The sequence below is a fragment of the Thalassophryne amazonica genome, chromosome 2 (assembly GCF_902500255.1).
Source record: "Thalassophryne amazonica chromosome 2, fThaAma1.1, whole genome shotgun sequence".
Taxonomy (NCBI): domain Eukaryota; kingdom Metazoa; phylum Chordata; class Actinopteri; order Batrachoidiformes; family Batrachoididae; genus Thalassophryne; species Thalassophryne amazonica.
The window spans coordinates 17,117,267-17,142,511 of NC_047104.1; the positions used below are offsets into that span (position 1 = coordinate 17,117,267).

Consider the following 25,245-nt stretch of genomic DNA (forward strand, 5'->3'; position numbering starts at 1 on the left):
AATCTAGCAGCATTTCAGGAGGACTAATCTGACCCCCCCCCCCCCCAAAAAAAAACAAAAAAACAAAACAAAACTTGGTAATAAAAAGTTTTCCACTTGACAAATCAGCTTAAGAGGAGTTATTTTAGATTTTGATGTTTTTTTTTTTTTTTTTTTGTTAAGTTGATGGTGGCTGAAGATTTGTTTGGAACAACAGGAGCAGATGGAAATGAAGAACCAGGAACTCTGAGCATCCAGGCTTATCCAAACACCTGCTGAAAGCTGGGGTGAAAAACAAACGGTTGATCGCAGCAGCCCAACACAAGTTTGATTTTAGCCCTTTAAAGCCTCTGGAAAAATAGAGCTACATTTTAGCAGTCATCAGGAAGCAGATCTAAACCAGGTTTGGCTAAACACCACATGGGTGTCCAGGTGTCCAGCAATGCAACATCACATTCGGAATTACTCACTTTGGAATTTGATTAGGCTTTTAAATGAGATGTGCCATTTACAGTGCATCGGCTAAATATTTACAGCGCTGCACTTTCACATTTTGTTATATTACAGGCCTTATTCCAAAATGGATAAAATTAATTTTTCCTTTAAATTCTACACACAATACCCCATAATGATAATGTGAAAGATGTTTGCAAATTTATTAAAAACAAAAAAACACCAAGAAATCACGTGTACATAAGTATTCACAACGTTTTCCATGAAGCTCAAAACAGAGCTCAGGTGCATCCTGTTTCCACTGACCATCCTTGAAATGTTTCTACAGCTTAACCGGAGTCAACTTGGGGTAAATTCAGTTGACTGGACATGATTTGGAAAGACTCACATGTCTACATATAAGGTCCCACAGTTGACATGACAGAGCACAAACCACCATGAAGTCAAAGGAATTGTCTCAGAGACAGGATTGTTGAGGCACAAATCTGGGGAAGGGTACAGAAACATTTCTGCTGCTTTGAAGGTCCCAATGAACACAGTGGCCTCCATCACCTGTAAAAGCAAGAAGTTCAGATCCACCAGGACTCTTCCAAAAACTGGCCGCCCGTCTAAACTGAGTAATCAGGGGAGAAGGGCCTTAATCAGGGAGGTGTCCAACAACCCAATGGTCACTGTCAGAGCTCCTGGGTTAGCCCACCTGGAGTTTGCCAAAAGGCACCTGAAGGACTCCCAGAATATGAGAAAGAAAATTCTCTGGTCTAAAGAGACAAAGACGGAACTCTCTGGCGTGAACGCCAGGTATCATGTTTGGAGGAAACCAGGAACCATCCCTACAGTAAAGCATGGTGGTGGCAGCATCATGCTGTGGGGATGTTTTTCAGCAGCAGGAACTGGGAGACTAGTCAGGATTGAGGGAAAGATTAATGTAGCAATGAACAGACATCCTGGATGAAAACCTGCTCCAGAGCGCTCATGACCTCAGACTGGGGCAATGGTTCATGTTTCAGCAGGACAATGACCCTAAACACACAGCCAAGATATCAAAGGAGTGGCTTCAGGACAACTCTGTGAATGTCCTTGAGTGGCCCAGCCAGAGCCTAGACCTGAAACTGAACATCTCTGGAGAGATCTGAAAATGTCTCCACCGATGCTCCCCATCTGACCTGATGCAGCTTAAGAGGTGCTGCAATGAAGAATGGACAAAATTGCCCAAAGATAGGTGCACCAAGCTTGTGGCGGCATATTCAAGAAAACTGAGGCTGTAAGTGCTGCCAATGGTGCATCAACAAAGTATTGAGCAAAGGGTGTGAATACTTACGTACACGTGATTTCTTAGTTTTTTATTTTTAAGAAATTAGCAAAAATTTCAAAAACACTTTTTTCATGATGTCATTATGGGGTGCTGTGAGTAGAAATTAGAGGGAAAAAGTGAAGCACTGAGTACTTTCTGGATGCATTGTAAAAAAAAAAAAAAAAAAAGATGGGGGGGGGGGCGTTTTACACTTAAATTTGCCTGTATGAAAAATGTCCTATGAAAATACATTTACGTAGAAAACAAGGAGTACCAAGTACTCGCCACAAAGCCAAATTATTACAACTGACAAAGGGGGTCCTTTCCTGCTCGGAGACTGGCTCACATCATCTGGGTCAGTCCCACCGGCTGGCAGTGGCCCCGTGCTGATACGCAGTGGTTTAGGCTCAGTCAGTCTGTACGGCAGCGGCAGCAGCTGAGGGGTCCAGTTCAGGCGGTCGAGGGTCTCTGTGTATGCTTGCTCTCTCCGGCCCGTTACACTGCGGTGAGCCGCTGTCCTCTTCATCTCCCTCTTCTTCATCTCCAGTTGAAGGCTCCAGGGACTGAGCATCTCCTTTTTGGAGAAGGCTGAGCCGGTTGTTGAGGTCGTTCCTCTCCTTCTGCAAGGCTCTGCACAGCCGCTCCAGCAGCTCCAGCTTACCCTGCAGGGCTTTAAAATGGCCATCACGGAGCGTTTTCTGCAACAAAAGAACAGCGCATTACACTAACTACAAGGAAGAAAACTCAGAGGTAAAATACTGCGCAGCTACTCGCTGAGCCATCGTCCCACAGACACTCACAGGAGACAGTAACACAAATGTGCGGGACAGTCATCGATGCGTCAGATGTCAAACTACACAAAGTGAACTGGCGAGATGATTAATCCATTAAAAATAAAGGCAAGACCACGTTCAATCTGTCGAGTTTTTGTTTGATCAATGAACTTTGATGTTCAAAGGTAACATAGTTAATTATTAATTTTTCTCCTGTTTCAATTTTATAATCAGCTACAGCCTGTCTTAGCTTTGACTTTTACAAAAAAGCTGCAATGCAAACTGATGTTTTAGTTTATTTTTATCACACTAAAACTGGAACATTTGGTGTGGATTTGAATGGAGTAGCTGATCTTTTTTTTATCCTAAGACAGGAAGAGAAGCAATTAATTAAAGTCAGAACTGTAACTGGAGTAACTCATTGCAAGTAACTACAACAAAAAACTCCTTTGATTTGACCTGACATAGCGGGTAAAATAAATATTGAACACGTCACCACTTTACTCAGTAAATATATTTCTAAAGGTGTTATATGTTGACATAAAATTTTCAACAGATGGCGGTAACAACCCAGGTGATCCACACATACAAAGAAAGCAAAACAAATAAGTACAGAAATTAAGTTATGTGTAATAAAATGGAATGACATAGGGAAAAGTATTAAACACATTTTCCCAATAGTAATACTTTGTACAAAAGCCTTTATTAGTACTGGCCTTTGTTGGCCTTTTGATTGGCCATCAGTTGGGACTGAACCAGTTGATATTAATTTGCACTGAAAAGGGGCAGGATTGCTTACTAATTACAGATAGATTTCTAATGGTGTCTTGGTTTTCCATGTTTTTTTGCATATCCCTTTCTTTGGGTGTTTAATACTTTTACCTGTGTCATTACACATTATTACACATAACTTAATTTCTGTATTTATTACACCCGCCAATAGTTATATTCTCACCCTTGTTGGTTGGTTTGTTTATTAACAACCCACAATTTTTGTTAGCAAGAACTGATTCAATTTTGAAGGTCCTAGGTCAAAGTAAGGAAAAATATGGGAAAATCACAATCCTTTAACATAAAAATTTCCTAACTCAAAAAGTAATCCAGGCTTCTTAATATAAACATTTCTAAAATTATCTTCCTTGAACTCAAAGCAAATCTCTACATGATATAAAATAATTCAAAATAAAAAAGATAAGATGATGGGTTAGATAATTGAAACACTTTGGTATAATACCTGTAAATAATCAGTTTTATTGCCAGTTTTCTTCAGACACGTCAGGGGATGGATACATGAACATTTACAAGTCACTGAATATGTCTTGGATTTTAGTCAAATCAATCAGGAAGAAATACAAACAGTATGGCACTCTATGGTAAATCTGTGTGGAGTAGACATTTATCAAAATCTGAGTGTCTGTGCAAGAAGGGAAAGAGTGAGGAAAGCCACCAAGACACCCAGACAACCTAGAAGAAGTTACAGGCTTCTGTGGCTGTGACTAGAGAAATTGTGCATGCTGCATGTTTTGCATTTTGTATCCCCAGTTATACATCATCATGATGAAGTGGTACAGAGGAGGGTTTTCTTTCACCAAAACATCAAATCTAGGCTTGCATCTCAGATGTATCTTCTGGCAAATTGGAGCAGAACTTTCAGGTCTTCTTTATAAGAAAAGGTTTTTGAGAACTATCTGGCAATAAAATAGATTTACAGGTATTATACCAAAAGGGGCCAATTATGTATGCAACACATCATCTTGAATTTTATATTTTTAATTAATTCAAGTTGTAGGGATTTGCTTTGAGTTTGAGGAAGATGATTTTAGAATTTTTTTATATTGAGAAGCCTGGTCTACTTTTGTATTTAAAATGGCACAAACAAATTAAAGTGTGTGAAATACCAAGGGGTCAAATACTTTCTCAAGGCACTGTATCTGAAAATGAGGTCCAGAATGACAATCACTCATAACCTGACAAAGTTTGATCTGGATCTGATCCAGATTGTGTATTTTGTGGACATTTTAATTTAATATGGGAAAGCCCATTTGGTGTACATTTTGCATTTTATCTCAATCAGAAGTGCCTCAATCACTCATTTTTCTGTAATGGATTTAGCTGCACCACCAAAATTGGATGGAGGATCCATTTTGGAATAAGGCTGTAATATAATAAAATGTGGAAAAAGTGAAGCGCTGTCAATATTTTCTGACTGCACTGTATTTTTTATACAATATTTTACACAGACTGTTACGGAAAATGTAGTCATTAAACATGTAGTTTCCAAGGAGATCTCGCATCCCTAAAAGATTATGGAGAGCAACCCCCCTCCCCCCAACACCCTTTCTGTCTTGTTTCAGTTTCTGAGCAGGAACGATCAAGAATTTGTGTATTTATGTCAAAAGTGTGACCTGATTGAGAGGTAAGGTTTTATGAGCGCCTCTACGTCATGCCGTATTCAGAAAGAGATTTTATTCTGGACTAATTTGACCCTCACCAAGCTTTTGTTTCTACAATCATCACCTCCAAATCAAAGTTAAGCTGTACATTTTCATAATTTACCGACGTTGTGCTGTAAATGTGCAGACTTTTCTGATCCATTTGTAATCAGTGTGCACAGTTCAAAAACTATTATAATATGATGGCAGACGAAGGAGTAAAAGCAGAAAAGTGTCAAATCACAGCTTTTGTGTCTGATTTAACAGGCGCACGTCAGGCTGGGGGGCCGAGTCTGAGCACAGTGTGAAAAAATAAACGGTTGGGCTCTTAATCACGGAAGTTACTCCAGTCCCACATGCTCGGGGTGTTGGAAATACACTGCAATCAGATGGGACATTTTATCTGATGTGAATCAAAATCTGTTATATACGGTGTTTGTTACATGGAAAACAATACAAAAACATTGGGACTTCTTCTATCCAGTGACTGCGGATATCTGGTTTATACAATGACGGTTTAGGTGAGTTTTACTGTACATGGGACTGAAGAATAAATTTACCTCTCAAAACTTTGACCATGTCGGCTTCCATCCCAAATGCACAGCAACCTGACATTTTCATGAATTAAATAAATAAAACAGCTGGATTTACATGCAGATACATAAACAGTGAACGCTATTTTGGAACCAAGATGGCACCACGAGTCAAATGACCATTTTTTTTGCCACTCTCTCAATTAAGGCACCCTAAAACACACTGCTCACCCCCCCCAAACTGAGTGCAGGCATACAGTATCTTGCATCCAGCTTTGACTTTGCAACAGGACAGCATCCACGTGAACGCTGGCTTTCGGTATCTCAGCTGAAGGAAATCTATTGTCGCTATTATATATATACATCCTCAACTAATCACCTCCTCAGCCATCTGTAACAGGGCCTGGTTATTACTCTCCCATTTGGTCCTCCACTGGGTTGTTTCCTTCTCCAGTTTCTTGATTTTCTTGGTCATCTGGGGACATGTAGAGACAACAGCTACTAAATTGAGTAAGACCACTTCAACTTAGACAGAGTGACGGCATGGACACAAACAGGGACTGACGGATTGCGTCACTCACCTTCTCCATCTCTTGTCTGAAGGTGGTAAAGACCTCGTTGCTTTTGGCGAGAGTACTCTGGAACTCCTCAAACTTGTCCATGTAGAGGGAGAGCTGGAAAGAATAAATCAGTCTCACTCTGAGCACACAGACATAAACACAGGCTACATCAAAACAGAAGGTTCCCAGGTCAAGACCATCTGTGCCTATTTTCCACGCAAAGTGGCAATGCATCAGCAGGAGCCTCCAGTGAAACATGCAGAGCCACATCAGATCCTCTGTAGTGACTGAGCAAAAAGGGAGAAGCATGTATGTACTTGTACTACTATGTACATGAATGTACTTTATACAGAGGCTTCATCAAATCTACTCATTAAAATAAACATATGATAACGTGGCAGGAAATTCATATGGAAGCCGGCATGATCAAGACCTTTTGCTGAAGTTCAAAAACACATGCAGAGGCCCTGATTTGTGCCTGTGCTTTGATTTCTGAGGTGCAATTTGGATGAGCGGACCTAAAGTCAACCAACAAGGTGGAAAAACTGCTAAAGGATCAAGATAAAGATAGAGAGAACACAACACGTAAGAGAGAGGACGCTTCAAAGTGATCTTTAAAAATGCTTCCTAAGGTGCACCACTTACATGACATGACAAAAACCCTGGTCCTGGGTGGCAATCCCCGCCCCCCAGACAATTAACCCATCCCCACCACCCGGAAATACCCAGCTGCCTACCAATCAGGTGAAAAGTGGGTGTCTCCAGCCAACATCAAGGCATCTGTGGGCCCAGATGAACATCCACACAGCCAAAATGCTGCAGCTGATGCTGCCAAGTCTTACAACCACACAGCACCACAGAAAGTACCAACATCATAAAGATGGCCTCTGTTCTGCTAACATGTCTGTCCAGCCATAAGGTCTTCTCAGGTGCCTCTTGTTCTCACAAGCTGAGGGCCCACAGACATGATCGTATCTAGAAGTTTGACATTCACCACTATAAATAGCGACAGAAGTCTACTTTCTACAGACAGAAGCAGCTTCTTCTTTTGTGTGGGGGCTGTGCACAGTCAGCGTGCAGGTGGTCTTAAAACCTTTCATGCAAGCACAGAAACATGTTCCATCCCACTGACATTGCGGTCGGCCTCTAGGATATGAGGAAAACCTACGATATCACTGTTCAATACTGCAATGACGGATTCAGAACAGTGTGTTTAAACAAGTAAAGCAAAAAAATAGCTTTTATTTTGAAACATGCAAATGCACTGTGAACACTGCACATTCTATTCCAAATCAGAACACGAAGAAAACTTTAGCAAATTTGTTGTTACTTTACAGAAAGAAAAATGAATATGAGGCTGTTCAAAAAAAAAAAAAAATACATAAATAAAAATTAAAAAAAGAAATAGCGTTTGCATATTTCTTTCCATTACCCTTATTTAAGAATGAAGGCAGTAAGTGTTGTACATACTGGTTTTCTCTCTGAAAATCTGAGTAAAATGGGTCATTCCAGACACTGTTCAAGAGAAGTTTACTTTGAAAAGTTGAAAAGTTTTAAAAAGTTGATTGGAGAGGGGAAAACAAATAAGTGCATAAAATGGCCTCAAATGGTTTAAAATGGCAACGAAAACAAGAGACGTGGGAGGAAACGGAAATTCATCATTCAAATGGATCAAAGAATAGACAGAATGACAATGACTCAGACAATGGTCAGCTCCAGGGTGATCAAAGGTCTGAAGTTACAGTAGTGTTCAATCAATCAATCAATCAATCAATTTTTTTATATAGCGCCAAATCACAACAAACAGTTGCCCCAAGGTGCTTTATATTGTAAGGCAAGGCCATACAATAATTATGTAAAACCCCAACGGTCAAAACGACCCCCTGTGAGCAAGCACTTGGCTACAGTGGGAAGGAAAAACTCCCTTTTAACAGGAAGAAACCTCTAGCAGAACCAGGCTCAGGGAGGGGCAGTCTTCTGCTGGGACTGGTTGGGGCTGAGGGAGAGAACCAGGAAAAAGACATGCTGTGGAGGGGAGCAGAGATCGATCACTAATGATTAAATGCAGAGTGGTGCATACAGAGCAAAAAGAGAAAGAAACAGTGCATCATGGGAACCCCCCAGCAGTCTACGTCTATAGCAGCATAACTAAGGGATGGTTCAGGGTCACCTGATCCAGCCCTAACTATAAGCTTTAGCAAAAAGGAAAGTTTTAAGCCTAATCTTAAAAGTAGAGAGGGTGTCTGTCTCCCTGATCTGAACTGGGAGCTGGTTCCACAGGAGAGGAGCCTGAAAGCTGAAGGCTCTGCCTCCCATTCTACTCTTACAAACCCTAGGAACTACAAGTAAGCCTGCAGTCTGAGAGCGAAGCGCTCTATTGGGGTGATATGGTACTACGAGGTCCCTAAGATAAGATGGGACCTGATTATTCAAAACCTTATAAGTAAGAAGAAGAATTTTAAATTCTATTCTAGAATTAACAGGAAGCCAATGAAGAGAGGCCAATATGGGTGAGATATGCTCTCTCCTTCTAGTCTCCGTCAGTACTCTAGCTGCAGCATTTTGAATTAACTGAAGGCTTTTTAGGGAACTTTTAGGACAACCTGATAATAATGAATTACAATAGTCCAGCCTAGAGGAAATAAATGCATGAATTAGTTTTTCAGCATCACTCTGAGACAAGACCTTTCTGATTTTAGAGATATTGCGTAAATGCAAAAAAGCAGCCATGTCCTCTGGCTTCATGGATAGATAAAGCTGGGTATCATCTGCGTAACAATGAAAATTTAAGCAATACCGTCTAATAATACTGCCTAAGGGAAGCATGTATAAAGTGAATAAAATTGGTCCTAGCACAGAACCTTGTGGAACTCCATAATTAACTTTAGTCTGTGAAGAAGATTCCCCATTTACATGAACAAATTGTAATCTATTAGACAAATATGATTCAAACCACCGCAGCGCAGTGCCTTTAATACCTATGGCATGCTCTAATCTCTAATAAAATTTTATGGTCAACAGTATCAAAAGCAGCACTGAGGTCTAACAGAACAAGCACAGAGATGAGTCCACTGTCCGAGGCCATAAGAAGATCATTTGTAACCTTCACTAATGCTGTTTCTGTACTATGATGAATTCTAAAACCTGACTGAAACTCTTCAAATAGACCATTCCTCTGCAGATGATCAGTTAGCTGTTTTACAACTACCCTGTTCAGAATAATAGTAGTGCTATGTGACTAAAAAGATTAATCTAGGTTTTGAGTATATTTCTTATTGTTACATGGGAAACAAGGTATCAGTAGATTCAGTAGATTCTCACAAATCCAACAAGAATAAGCATTCATGATATGCACACTCTTAAGGCTATGAAATTGGGCTATTGGTAAAAAAAAAAAGTAGAAAAGGGGGTGTTCACAATAATAGTGTGGCATGCAGTCAGTGAGTTCGTCAATTTTGTGGAACAAACAGGTGTGAATCAGGTGTCCCCTATTCAAGGATGAAAGCAGCACCTGTTGGACATGCTTTTCTCTTTGAAAGCCAGAGGAAAATGGGACGTTCAAGACATTGTTCAGAAGAACAGCGTAGCTTGATTAAAAAGTTGACAGGAGAGGGAAAAACAGACAGTTCAAGCCACAGTTCACAGTGAAGACAGTGAAGCATGGTGGTGCAAGCATCATGATATGGGCATGTTTCTCCTACTATGGTGTTGGGCCTATACATCCCCTGGCAAAAATTATGGAATCACCGGCCTCGGAGGATGTTCATTCAGTTGTTTAATTTTGTAGAAAAAAAGCAGATCACAGACATGACACAAAACTAAAGTCATTTCAAATGGCAACTTTCTGGTTTTAAGAAATACTATAAGAAATCAAGAAAAAAAAAATTGTGGCAGTCAGTAACTGTTACTTTTTTAGACCAAGCAGAGGGAAAAAATATGGACTCACTCAATTCTGAGGAATAAATTATGGAATCACCCTGTAAATTTTCATCCCCAAAACTAACACCTGCATCAAATCAGATCTGCTCGTTAGTCTGCATCTAAAAAGGAATGATCACACCTTGGAGAGCTGTTGCACCAAGTGGACTGACATGAATCATGGCTCCAACATGAGAGATGTCAATTGAAACAAAGGAGAGGATTATCAAACTCTTAAAAGAGGGTAAATCACGCAGTCAGCTGTGTCTAAACTCTGGACCAAATATAAACAACATGGGAAGGTTGTTAATGTTAAAGGCAAACATACTGGTAGACCAAGGAAGACATCAAAGCATCAAGACAGAAAACACACAACAAATGAGGAACGAATGGGAGAAAACTGGAGTCAACGTCTGTGACCGTACTGTAAGAAACCGCCTAAAAGAAATGGGATTTACATACAGAAAAGCTAAAAGAAAGCCATCATTAACACCTAAACAGAAAAAAACAAGGTTACAATGGGCTAACGAAAAGCAATCATGGCCTGTGGATGACTGGAAGAAAGTCATATTCAATGAAGAATCTCGAATCTGCATTCGGCAAAGTGATGATGCTGGAACTTTTGTTTGGTGCCGTTCCATTGAGATTTATAAAGATGACTGCCTGAAGAGAACATGTAAATTTCCACAGCACGATGATATGGGGCTGCATGTCAGGTAAAGGCACTGGGGAGATGGCTGTCATTACATCATCAATAAATGCACAAGTTTACGTTGATATTTTGGACACTTTTCTTATCCCATCAATTGAAAGGATGTTTGGGGATGATGAAATCATTTTTCAAGATGATAATGCATCTTGCCATAGAGCAAAAACTGTGAAAACATTCCTTGCAAAAAGACATAGGGTCAATGTCATGGCCTGCAAATAGTCCGGATCTTAATCCAATTGAAAATCTTTGGTGGAAGTTGAAGAAAATGGTCCATGACAAGGCTCCAACCTGCAAAGCTGATCTGGCAACAGCAATCAGACAAAGTTGGAGCCAGACTGATGAAGAGTACTGTTTGTCACTCATTAAGTCCATGCCTCAGAGACTGCAAGCTGTTATAAAAGCCAGAGGTGGTGCAACAAAATACTAGTGATGTGTTGGAGCGTTCTTTTGTTTTTCATGATTCCATAATTTTTTCCTCAGAATTGCGTGATTCCATATTTTTTTTCCCTCTGCTTGGTCTAAAAAAGTAATCATTACTGACTGCCACAATTTTTTTTTTCTGATTTCTTAAAGTGTTTCTTAAAGCCAGAAAGTTGCCATTTGAAATGACTTTAGTTTTGTGTCATGTCTGTGATCTGCTTTTTTTCTACAAAATTAAACAACTGAATGAACATCCTCCGAGGCCAGTGATTCCATAATTTTTGCCAGGGGTTGTATATCGCATACCAGGTATCATGGATCAGTTTGGATATGTCAAAATACTTGAAGGGGTCATGTTGCCTTATGCTGAAGAGGACATGCCCTAGAAATGGGTGTTTCAACAAGACAATGACCCCAAGCACACTAGTAAACGAGCAAAATCTTGGTTCCAAACCAACAAAATTAATGCCTCGCAGATGTGAAGAAATCATGAAAAACTGTGGTTATACAACTAAATACTAGTTTAGTGATTCACAGGATTGCTAAAAAAGCAGTTTGAACATAGTAGTTTTGAGTTTGTAGCATCAACAGCAGATGCTACTATTATTGTGAACACCCCCTTTTCTACTTTTTTTTTTTTTTTTTTTTTACTAATACCTAATTTCATAGCCTTAAGAGTGTGCATATCATGAATGCTTGGTCTTGTTGGATTTGTGAGAATCTACTGGTACCTTGTTCCCATGTAACAATAAGAAATATACTAAAAACCTGGATTAATCTTTTTAGTCACATAGCACTACTATTATTCTGAACACTACTGTACGTGTGAGTACTGGAACAATTAGAAGAGGCATATGTGAAGACAACAGTGGTGGGCACAGTTCCGCTAATCCACTAATTATTAAAGAATGTTTTCATTATTGGATTGGCTTTTCAGATAACTTTGAAAACCATTATCGTACTAATGATCTTCCTATAACTTTTGGTTGGGTAATTTTTAGACCGCCAACGTATTTTTGCAGACGTGGGAAACAAAGCTGAATAGTTACAAACATTTATGAAAACTAAAATCAGTTGAGTACCTTCCTGTCAAATGTTTTATAGTAGATGGGCAGTTCTATCCTCCATAAACAGAGGAGAGCTGGTTCTAGAAGTTAAAGTTGCACCAATTTCAGCAACAAATTATGCAAATTATTGGTTGAAATAAAAGGATCAATAAATGGAATAGTTTTGACTGTGTTGAATGCTTTGTCTCCAAACTAAAGATCAAACAAGGTCAACATCCACTGAATTCTATGACATGTGACATATGTTACCCTGTAACATGATAACTTAGCATGACAGATGGTGCAAACTATTCCTTTTTAGAACCCTATTAACCCAACCAATAATTTACATAATTTTTTACTGAAATTGGAGCAGCTTTAATATTTCACCCCTGTACAAACTGAAATTGACCTTTGTCACCATTTTTGCTGTTTTGACACCATAACTCAAGAACATTCCATCATATATAGTCCAAATTATACCATTTTGGAATCGCTATGATCAGACAAGTAATGTGATATAGTTTTCAATATGATTGGAGCATTTTTAAAGTTTGACCTCTGTGTAATTCTTCATTAATCTCCACCTGGCTACAGCTACCACCCTGGGATGGCTATCATACATTTTTGTGTAGGTCATGATACACTGAGGCTGGATTCTATGTGTCCTTTTTTCCACCCTTAAGTGGTGCCGAAAACCTGCTTGGCCCATGGACTAATACTGATATGCAGGCAATATCACCCAAGTCATCCAGAGGCATAGTTTTAACTTATGGTTAAAATTTTAACCAAACTAATTTCGGACAAGTTAATTAAATTAATGTCACGTCTGAAGTTTTATACAGTGAAAATATCAGCTATTATGTTTTAGTTTTAAAGTAATGCACTAATTTTGAAGGTTTTAGTGTGCTGTGTCCAGGTGCATTATGGGTAATCTCAGGACATTCACGACAGAAAAAAATGCATTTGAGACGCTCTGATAAGGCTCCACACGGACAACAGCATTAAACTCTTTGTATACTGTGCCTAAAACTCTCGTGAATATATTCTCTGGGGTTACAGACATTGTTATTATGTTTGTTTTATGTAAAAATGCCAGAAGAAGCTCAGGTTGCTCCTCCATTATTTTCAATTGGAATCATTGCAATCGATTCCTGTTTGCTATTTAGAGTCCTGCTTATGTCAAACACTGTCTGTCGTCTTTGTTCCAGAGTAATATACAAGATGTCTGAAATTCAGTTTGTGTTTATGAAATTCCACGCATCTTAAACATAGCACAGATCATCTGGAATTTTGTTTTGGCAAGTTTTCAGTCTCTACTGCCATCTACTGGCCAGTAGTGTTCATGGTAGTATTCGCCCTAAAGCTGGGCAGACACTGTATATTTTCAATCATTGTACTCGGCTCCAGCTCAAACTGTACGACAAAACTTTATATTCTCACACTATATAGCCTGATGCTCTGATGCAATCTGACTGCTCACATTGTACGTTCAAAAACAACACATCAGACTCGTGTTTCCAGAAGCAAAACGTAAACAGAAGCTTTTTTTTCAAACTTTATTTACATTTCTTATTTTTTACAAAAACTCATGATGGGAGACAAAGTAAAAAACACACAAGACTTTACATGAGTTGAAGAAAGGGGGGAAAAGAAACAGAAGCTGCTCTCTCAAAGAGATGATCACTGTTTATGCTCTCTCCAATTCCGCATCAGTGTTTGCACATGCACAGTGCGAGAGGTTGGACGTTTGTAGCACTTCAACAGCGGGATACCCTGACGATGGCCGACCAGAATATCAAACAGGTTTGATTTTCATCCGACCATACGATTGCCGATCAGGAGGTGGTCGTGAGAGGTTAAATGCAGCTCGTTACTCCATGTATACTACACGATGCAAGACGCGCGATTTAGCTGAAAAAAGGCGTGATCCAAAAAATTCTCTCACGAGTGAAAGATCGTCTGAAAAAGGGCCAAAACTCACACAGTGTAAGCCCAGCTTAAGACTGAGCATCTGGGCACCAGTAGATCATGGCAGTGTTCTATTTATTTTGACACTGGTTATATCAGACTACAACTTGGCTTTTTTCTTTGAAAATGCCTTTTTTTACAAATAAAAAAATTGTATATTTTACAAAAGCACATTTATCTGTAAACACCAACACATGGCACATTTTACCCATAATCCCTTTGGCATCTGTCTGTGTTTGCTACAAAACTTCAGAATTAGTGTATTATTCAACATTAAAAGATATATGTTATATTTTAACTTTGTACAAATGACAGAATTGACATTAATGGCGTTATTCTATCAGTATTAATTTTATTTATAAACCAAACCATAAGTCAGCACTGCTTTATTTTCCAAGACCTCTGCCTTACGGTGACGCTGTTATTGAGTAGAGAGTTGAGCTTCGCTGCTCCTCTCAACTGCTTCGCTGCTGCAAGCTATGTAGTAAACAGGAGCTTCCAGCAGTGGGCAGGGCGCACAAAGACAGAAGTACTGACTCGTTTGGGTCTGTGGTCACTTTTGATGCTACCAGAAGCGATCGTGGTGTTAAAACTCAAAATCAGCTTGTCAGTAGTTGCAAGTGTACTGGACACAATACTGGAAGTTATCGGTTATCTGTAGCTTCCGATACATTTTTGAGTGATTTAGCTTTATAAAACATAACTTTTCAGTTAGCTGATTATCTGTTATCGAAGTTAATTTTTTGGTTTGCTGTGCCCACCACTGGAAGACAAGTTGTGGTGGGGGCGGGGTTCTCCCTCGAAAAAATTTGAAATCTCAGATGCATTCTAGTGCATATTCAGGTTTATTTACCCACCAAAAAAGCCCCCTAACTTCAGTTTTTTTTATTGTGTATGGTAAATTTTTCAACCCCAGAGAAGAGTCTTTTCATACAACTTGTGAGTAACCCTTTTGGGGGGGTGGGTGGTCTGGGATTCCCCCCCAGAAAATATTACATGCAATCTGGTGCAATTAATATGATAAATGAGCTATTTCTCAAATATTTGCATTGAGCTGTTACAGTTTTCCTTTCATATTTTCCTCCACGTGAATATTTCACACAGATGTAATAAAAGAAACCATAAAATGCAGACTTAGCAGGTTAACACTTCATGTTTGTATGGAGCCAACCTGAAGTAAATTCATCCCAAAGACAGTTTGATTTGTGTGAAATAACTTAATAATGTCAACTGATAAATTCTGTCAAAAAACATGATGTACAGTGGTATGTAAAAAGTTGAGCACCCCTGATGATTTCCATGATTTTCCTTTATAAATCATTGGCTTTTTGGATCATCAATTTCAATTAAATATATCACATAGCAGACAAACAGTGATATTTGAGAAGTGAGATGAAGTTTATAGGATTTACAGAAAGTGCAATAATTCTTTATACAAAATTAGGCAGGTGCATAAATTTGGGCACCCCAATAGAAAAAAATACATCAATATTTAGCAGATCCTCCTTTTGCAGAAATAACAGCCTCTAAATGCTTCCTATAGCTTCCAATGAGAGTCTGGATTCCGGTTGAAGGAATTTTGGACCACTTTTTACAAAACATCTCAGGTTTGTTGGTTTCCCAGCATGGACAGCCCGCTTAAACTCACACTACAGATTTTCAATAATATTCAGGTCTGGGGACTGAGATGGCCATTCCAGAACGTTGTGCTTGTTCCTCTGGATGAATGCCTTAGTAGATTTTGAGCAGTGTTTAGGGTCGAAGATCCAGCCCAGGCACAATTTCAACTTTGTCACTGATTCATGAACACTGTTCTCAAGAATCTGCTGATACTGACTGCAATCCAGGTGACCCTCAACTTTAACAACATTTGCAGTACCTGCACTGGCTACACAGCATGATGGAACCACCTCCAAATTTTACTGTAGGTAGCAAGTGTTTTTCTTGGAATGTTGTGTTCTTTTTCTGCCATGCATACTGCCCCTTGTCATGTCCAAATAACTCATACAATCATACAGCATTTCTTTGTGCAAAGTGCGCTGTATAGTTGAACGATACACAGAGAGACTATCAGCAGCAAGATCATGTTGTAGGTCTCTGGAGCAGGTCTGTGGGTTGACTATGACTGTTCTCACCATCCTTCGCTTCAGCTTATGAGATTTTTCTTGGCCTGCAACTTCGAGCCTTAACTCGTACTATGTCTGCGGTCTTCCATTTCCTCACTATGTTCCTCACAGTGGAATCAGACAGCTGAAATCTCAGACAGCTTTTTATCCCTCCCCTAAACCATGATGTTGAACAATCTTTGTTTTCAGGTCCTTTGAGAGTTGTTTAGAGGCTCCCATGTTGCCACTCATTAGAAGAGATACAAAGAAGGGAAACATTTGCACATGGCCACCTTACATAGCCTTTCTCATGAGTGGATTCACCTGTGTAAGGAGGTCAAGGGTCAAACCAATTTTGTGTTCTAAAAATTAGTGCCAAATGTATTCAAATCAATAAAATGACAAGGGTGTCCAAATTTATGCACTTGCCTAATTTTGTTTAAATAATTATTGCACACTTTCTGTAAATACTAGAAACTTCATTTCACTTCTCAAATATCAATGTGTTCATCTGTTATATGATATACACTTAACAAAAAGATAAACGCAACACTTTTGGTTTTGCTCCCATTTTGTATGAGATGAACTCAAAGATCTAAACCTTTTTCCACATACACAATATCACCATTTCCCTCAAATATTGTTCACAAACCAGTCTAAATCTGTGATAGTGAGCACTTCTTTGCTGAGATAATCCATCCCACCTCACAGGTGTGCCATACCAAGATGCTGATTAGATACCATGATTAGTGCACAGGTGTGCCTTAGACTGTCCACAATAAAAGGCCACTCTGAAAGGTGCAGTTTTGTTTTATTGGGGGGGGATACCAGTCAGTATCTGGTGTGACCACCATTTGCCTCATGCAGTGCAACACATCTCCTTCGCATAGAGTTGATCAGGTTGTCAATTGTGGCCTGTGGAATGTTGGTCCACTCCTCTTCAATGGCTGTGCGAAGTTGCTGGATATTGGCAGGAACTGGTACACGCTGTCGTATACACCGGTCCAGAGCATCCCAAACATGCTCAATGGGTGACATGTCTGGTGAGTATGCCGGCCATGCAAGAACTGGGACATTTTCAGCTTCCAAGAACTGTGTACAGATCCTTGCAACATGGGGCCGTGCATTATCCTGCTGCAACATGAGGTGATGTTCTTGGATGTATGGCACAACAATGGGCCTCAGGATCTCGTCACAGTATCTCTGTGCATTCAAAATGCCATCAATAAAATGCACCTCTGTTCTTCGTCCATAACAGATGCCTGCCCATACCATAACTCCACCACCACGGGCCACTCGATCCACAACATTGACATCAGAAAACCACTCACCCACACGACGCCACACACGCTGTCTGCCATCTGCCCTGGACAGTGTGAACCGGGATTCATCCGTGAAGAGAACACCTCGCCAATGTGTCAAATGCCAGCGAATGTGAGCATTTGCCCACTCAAGTCGGTTACGACGACGAACTGGAGTCAGGTCGAGACCCCGATGAGGACGACGAGCATGCAGATGAGCTTCCCTGAGACGGTTTCTGACCGTTTGTGCAGAAATTCTTTGGTTATGCAAACTGATCGTTTCAGCAGCTGTCCGAGTGGCTGGTCTCAGACGATCTTGGAGGTGAACATGCTGGATGTGGAAGTCCTGGGCTGGTGTGGTTACACGTGGTCTGCGGTTGTGAGGCTGGTTGGATGTACTGCCAAATTCTCTGAAACGCCTTTGGAGACGACTTATGGTATAGAAATGAACATTCAATACACGAGCAACAGCTCTGGTTGACATTCCTGCTGTCAGCATGCCAATTGCACGCTCCCTCAAATCTTGCGACATCTGTGGCATTGTGCTGTGTGATAAAACTGCACCTTTCAGAGTGGCCTTTTATTGTGGGCAGTGTAAGGCACACCTGTGCACTAATCATGGTGTCTAATCAGCATCTTGATATGGCACACCTATGAGGAGGGATGGATTATCTCAGCAAAGGAGAAGTGCTCACTATCAGAGATTTAGACTGGTTTGTGAACAATATTTGAGGGAAATGGTGATATTGTGTATGTGGAAAAAGTTTTAGATCTTTGAGTTCATCTCATACAAAATGGGAGCAAAACCAAAAGTGTTGCGTTTATATTTTTGTTGACTGTATTTAACTGAAATTTCAGATCCAGACAACCATCCATCCATCCATCCATTTTCTTCTGCTTTATCCGGAGTCGGGTCGCGGGAGCAGCAGCTCAAGCATAGCCGCCCAGACCTCCCGATCCACACACACCTCCCCCAGCTCCTCCGGGGGAACCCCAAGGCGTTCCCAAGCCAGCCGAGAGACGTAATCCTTCCAGCGTGTCCTGGGTCTTCCCCGGGGCCTCCTCCCAATGGGACGTGCCCAGAACACCTCTCCAGCGAGGCGTCCAGGGGGCATCCGGAAAAGATGCCCAAGCCACCTCAACTGACTCCTTTCGACATGGAGGAGCAGCGGCTCGACTCCGAGCTCCTCCCGAGTGACCGAGCTCCTCACCCTATCTCTAAGGGAGCGCCCAGCCACCCTGTGGAGGAAACTCATCTCGGCCGCTTGTACCCGCGATCTCATTCTTTCGGTCATGAGCCAAATCTCATGACCATAGGTGAGGATCGGAACGTAGATCGATCGGTAAACTCAGCTCTCTCTTCACCACGACGGTCCGATACAGCGACTGCATCACTGCAGACGCTGCACCGATCCGTCTATCAATCTCACGCTCCATCTGTCTCCTCCCAGACCCGAGTTTTTGCCTCTGCGACCGCACAGGCTGCAGCATGCTTGGCCTGCCAGTACCTGTCAGCTGCCTCCGGGGTCCCACCTACCAACAAAGACAAGTAGGAGTCCTTCTTCAGCTTGACGGCATCCCTTACTTCCGGTGTCCACCACCGGGTTTGGGGATTGCCGCCGCGACATGCACCAGAGACCTTGCGACCACAGCTACGAGTGGCCGCATCAACAATGGAGGTGAAGAACATGGTCCACTCGGACTCCATGCCTCCAACCTCCCCCGGGACCTGGGAGAAGCTCTCCCAGAGGTGGGAGTTGAAGACCTCCCTGACAGAGGGTTCCGCCAGTCGTTCCCAGCAGACCCTCACGATATGTTTGGGCCTACCGGGTCTGACCGGCTTCCTCCCCTCCCAGCGGATCCAACTCACCACCAGGTGGTAATCGGTCAACAGCTCTGCTCCTCTCTTTACTCGAGACTTTAATCCAGACAACCAATGATTTATATAAGAAAATCATGAAAATTATCAGGGGTGTCCAAACTTTTGCATACAACTGTATATCCATAAATCCAAGCAACAATTGTTTGAGAAGATTTGGAGACCTTTTATTAATTTCATAAGGGACGTGGACCTAGCAAATGAAACGGTGGACTGTTGAGAATGCGCATCCTGCAGTTCCACAGTTTAAGTAAACTTATGTACCCATACCTTTTCTGGGATCCGATTCTAGCATTCTAGGCCAAACTGAAAAGCAAATACCTTCGCTGATAAGAGAAGCTTTGATTATTTCTTTTTAAAATTTACTCATTTTTCTTTTACTTTATTCTTTTTTTGCTTTCGTGTGTTTCTAATTTTCTTGTTTGAATATAAATACCATGTAGTACAATCAAGCAACAAAATCAAAAGTAAAGTGAATTGTTGTACCGTCACTGACAAATTTTTTTAATAAAAATACTGTGGTAAAAAAAAATCTTCAAGCATTTTTCAGTTTATACAGTAAATGTTTGAGTTTGTAAAGACAAATCCAAACATTTTTTGAACAGCCCAATATTCCTTTTTCTTCACTTTGTATAAAGTAATAAATTTGATTTGATTTGGAATAGAATTTGCAGTGTTCTCAATGCATTTGTGTTCATGGAAATAAAAGCTTTTTTTTTAAGGATTTTGAGCTTTACTCACTTTTTGAAGCACTGCTATTACTTTGAACAACTGTACTGGTTGAATTCTTTGTTGAAATTCTGGTACTGCAAATTTCTGGAAGGTCTGTCCTAAATTATTTCCCACTCTACTCCCTATAAAAACAGTGCACATTTCACGGTCAAATCTTACCTCACTTAATTGCACAGTACTACTTTGTGGCATGATGTTTTTAATCTGACTGCAGAAGCGTTCAGGCTGCTCACAGAGCAGCTCTCTGAAGACGTGCACAGAGGTGAAGTGCTGACAAGAACAGTTCAGCGTGAATGCAAACTCTCTGCTGCTGGCACATAGTCATCCAAATGCCTCCTTACTTGATATTAATGGTGGAAATTTTCCAGTGAATATTAAGAATGTCTCTACTCACATGAGGTAATATTTCTATGGACCATATAACAGACGGTAAAAGGAGACTATCTTTACTGACGTTGGGAATGCGCAGTCAGTAAAAACACATTTGCACTGGATTAAAAAAATTACAGATGAACTCTGGAAATTGCCCCCCATTCAGTACTTTAATGTTTCCCATAAGATTGCACCATGGTGCCAGCATGGTTCTAGGTCTCACAGTGCATGTAAATAATGGCTAACAAGGATGTGGATGGCGCCGACCCAGTGAGTTCACAGACAATTATGATGATGAAACGTTCTCCCAAATTGAGAAAGTTATCCAGAGGAGCAGCACCTGTGATGGACTTCTGCTGTCCCCCAATACTGTCTTGTCAAAACTTCACAAGGTTTGTTTACATTGGGCCCTAAATCGGAACTCTGCTGAAACCAACCTCTCGCGTAAGTCACGGGCCGCAAGATGGTGCAAGATTCACAACTGTGAAACAGTGAATGTGAATCTAATCTGGTCTGAACTGGGCTTCAGTGCCAAAACTGAAAAGAAAGACAAGTCTGTGCTCACTTTGCATTCATCATGTGCTCAGTTTTCTTTCCATCCCCTACAATCCTCCTCAGCAACATCACACCACAGTGCGCTGCACAGAGAGCGCCGCACAATGAACTTGCAGGGGACTTTTACCTGCTGCTTGAGCTGCGTTTCTTGTTCCTTCATAAGTTCACACTTGTGTCGGGACTCTGTGGCATCTTTCAGCAGCTGACAGCAACACAACAGATCCAGTTTGACTCAGTGACAGTTAACAGAATCTGCAGCTTTCCTGCTGCAACTAAAAATGTGAACTTCAGGCTTTTTCACAATACAGCCAAAAATAGAAAAGCAGGGAAGCTTACAAAGTCTCGCTCTCTCTGTTGTTTCTCCTCCACTTCTTTCATCATCTCTGTGATTCTCTGCAGCTTGGCATCCATCAGCTGCTGCTGCAGCTCCTTGTGCTTGAACACTTTGTCTATATGCTGGCAGAGAAATGCACAGGTTTGACATGAGACACACGGGACATTCAATGTGTCAACAGGACACTGACATCACACTTCACCCTGAGTTAGAATAAGACTGTAGGATAAAACACGGCCTGAACGCAGCAGGGTTTTGCAGAGGGACCACTTAGATTTACGATGGTTTGCCTTACCACAGCCTGCTGCTTACAGCAAAGGAACAGCAGTGTATCAGGTTGCGGCCCATCTGTGGACGATGCAGAGGTCAACTCGGGGTCTTGTGCATGAACTGGCATTATTTACGTCCCACATATGCTGTGTCGGATGATTTGCGGACGTTCATGCTGGTTATACAGTTGCAAATTGAGCTTTACCAGCGACGTGTTAGCACGGTTTATTTTTCTGTAGGTACTTCGGTCAGCGAGCCTTACCGTGAGGCAGCGTCGCTCCAACACTGGTCAGGGTGCGGAGTAATCCATCAAATGTGAAAATCCATCAAACGTTAAATGGTAATTCTGTGTCAGAATGTGGTAGCGTAAACTGACCCATTTCGGCGGCGGCGACTTTCTCTCACCCTCAGTGAACAGCGCTATTATGACATTTGCACAGTAGCGCATGCAGCCGGTGTTCTGTCGAACTGTGTGTCTCGACAGTTCCACGTCCCGACAATATTGTGCATACATAGTTGCGCAGAGGGCTGGCCTGTCGACAGGAATGACATCTCGTCAGAACACCAGTCAGGGCACCGAGTAATACATCTAAATGTGAAACTGTTGAATATTTTGTCACCATTGCCCCAATATTATACAGTCTGCAATCTCACATGATTAATAAATCAGATTTGGGGAAAAATGTAATTGGATTAGAATTAAACATGTCTCCTGTTTCATACAATTTAATTCATCATTTATTATGCATATTGTAGCTTCCACATTCTTTTCTTTAGTTTTAACTCTTGATGACTGTTACTGGCCCTCTTCAATCTGAGCAGCTGCTCGCTGCCTGATTTCAAAAGGAGATTTATTTGGGGAGCAGAGGTTTGCAGAGGTGCTGCTGTGACACTACACAAATTGGAGTACTAAGACAGATGTGTGGAAATCCACTGGTAGCCAGAATAAGAAATGTGGGAACTGGGGGTACAGCAAAAGCAGGACAAATATATTAACACAACTGATCTGAGAGCACAATATTGCCCTCTGGCAAACACTGCTTTGCTACAAGTGCTTGTTACATTCTGATAACATTTCAAGGTATGCGATAGTTGATATTAAGATGCAGGTCGAGGGCCATAATGCTGCCAAAATGTGCCAATCTTGTACAATATTATAATATGCGTATTACCGAAGTATAACAAGGAATTGTACCAACATTCCCAAAATTCCTCGTAAAAATGTGAGTAGAGATGATTTCAGAATGCAGGCACCCACTCATGAAACTGGGGGAGTCTAGATTAGTTAATCAAGAGCCAAAGTTCTGATAAAATGGGCACAACTTGAACAATATGAATGAAATTGTGTGAGAGAAGAAAGACTTCAGAAACGGCAAACCTATTTAAGTATGATCCCGAACATTTAAAAGTTTCGTTGCAAACAGTGAACAGCGTAGTTTAAACACAGAACACCAGTGCCCAGAGTACAATATCCCCCACTGGCAAATGCTGCCTTTGGTACTTGCCACATTCTGATAACATTTCAAGGACTTGTAGACATTAGATTGAGCATATCTCAGCATTCCTTGGCTCAACCATCGCACTCTGCTATGGAGGTGGATGTTATCACTGAGGTGACACCTAGATATACAGAATTTGATACCATTTCACTTGACTCGCTGACAAAACATGTGATGTCTACAAAAAGCACAACCTGCTTATTTGATCCTATACCAACAAAACTGTTTAAGGACCTGTGGCCCATTCTTGGGCCGACTGTGGTGGAAATTATTAATCTTTCACTAACCTCTGGATCTAGGTGTTTTAAATCTGCAGTGATTAAACCATTGCTTAAGAAATCTAGTCTTGACCCTGGTGTATTGAATATTTATAGGCCAATATCCAGCAGTGGGCACAGTTCAGCTAATCCGATAGTAGATAATTATTAAAGCTAATGTTTTTGCTATCGGATTAGCTTTTCAGATAAGTTTTTAAATAATCAATGGTCAAAAACATTTGTAAACACTAAAATCAAACATTGTAGTCCGTCTGTTGTGTGTTTGTAGCAGACTGACTGCCTGTCACTGGCTGATGATGTCATCATTAAGTGCAAAACATGACTGGCCGGTCGCCGCAGGGAGCATTGTGGGTAGCGTAGTTCCCGTGGCGCTTAAAGTGAAACTGGTTTATCAGAAGCCGACAGTATAATCTGATGTGGCTGCGTCCAAATCAATACTAGTAGTTATCGGTTATCTGTAATAAAGATAAATTTTTTAGCAGTTTATCGTCATAAAAGTTAACTTTTCAGTTATCTGATTTATGATTATTGAAGCGAACTTCTTGGTTAGCTGTGCCCACCACTGCCGATATCAAATCGGTCATTCTCCTCTAAGATTCTGGAAAAAGTGGTTTCACAGCAGCTTGTGGACCATCGTACTGAGAATTATCTTTTTGAGCCACTACAGTCTGCTTTTAGAAAACATCACTCCACAGAGACAGTGCTTACCAGAGCAGAGAATGATTTTCTGCGTGCAATGGATTTGGACACTACTATGGTTTTGGTGCTTTCAGATGTTAGTGCCGCGTTTGATACCGTGGATCATTGTGTTTTACTTGATAGGCTAGAAAATTATTTTGGGATTACTGGAAGTGTCCTTGCTTGGTTGACGTCATACCTCTCCAGTCATTCTCATTGTGTTGTGTATAATAACACTAACCTCTAGCGCCCCTTAGGCAAATCCTGCAACATTTTGGTATTGCCTTTCATTGCTATGCTGATGATACTCAACTGTACATGCCAATAACTGCTGGTAATCTTATCCACATAAAATCCTTAGAAGATTGCCTTGTATACCTGAGAAGTTGGTTGTCTAGTAACTTCCTACTCTTAAACTCTGATAAGACCGAAATGATGGTTCTTGGTCCAGCCAGACATCAGCATCAATTTGACCAGCTGGCGCTTAGTTTGGGTTCGTGTGTTATACAACATACGGACAAAGTGAGGAATCTTGGGGTACTTTTTGATCTTATGTTGTCCTTTGACCTCCACATTAGCGATATTACGAGGACTGCCATCTCACATCTGCGAAGCATAGCGAAGATTTGTCCCATCCTGTCTATGGCTGATGCTGAGACTCTGATACATGTATTTATCTCTTCTAGATTGGATTATTGCAATGCTTAATTTTCTGGTCTGCCGCAGTCCAGCATTAGGGGTCTTCAAGTGCAGAATGCTGCTGCCAGACTTTTGACACTAAGCAGAAAGTTTGACCACATTACACCCATTCTGGCATCCCTTCATTGGCTTCCGGTTTCTGCCAGATCGGATTTTAAAGTCCTGTTGCTGGTCTATAAAATTGTTCATGGACTGGCTCCTTCCTACCTGGCAGACTTGGTCAAGCCCTACGTACCGGTGCGGGCGTTGCGTTCGCAAGGCGCAGGACTTGTGTGTTCCAAGGGTTAATAAAAAGTCTATGGGGTATAGAGCCTTCTCTTACCATGGCCCTGCCCTCTGGAACAATCTGGAACCTGCATCGATAAGGCAGTCCAACACGGTGGAGACTTTTAAATCAAGACTGAAGACCCACTTTTTTAGACTGTCTTATCGTTAATTGTTTTTAATGTTTGCTT

At 41.0% G+C, this 25,245-nt stretch overlaps 1 protein-coding gene across 3 annotated transcripts in view; it reads right to left on the minus strand.

The window, feature by feature from the left end:
• Positions 1–1,932: 1,932 nt before the first annotated feature.
• The window catches only part of txlng (taxilin gamma), a 109,568-nt gene continuing 86,255 nt past the window's right edge, over positions 1,933–25,245 (minus strand). For all 3 annotated transcript variants that reach the window (XM_034183904.1, XM_034183911.1, XM_034183898.1), the window contains 5 exons: positions 21,369–21,488; positions 21,160–21,234; positions 6,043–6,135; positions 5,841–5,936; positions 1,933–2,421 (listed from right to left, as the gene is read on the minus strand). In XM_034183904.1, the coding sequence (XP_034039795.1) occupies positions 2,131–2,421; positions 5,841–5,936; positions 6,043–6,135; positions 21,160–21,234; positions 21,369–21,488 (675 nt within the window). In that variant the 3' untranslated portion in view covers positions 1,933–2,130. The remainder of the gene's footprint in view (positions 2,422–5,840; positions 5,937–6,042; positions 6,136–21,159; positions 21,235–21,368; positions 21,489–25,245) is intronic.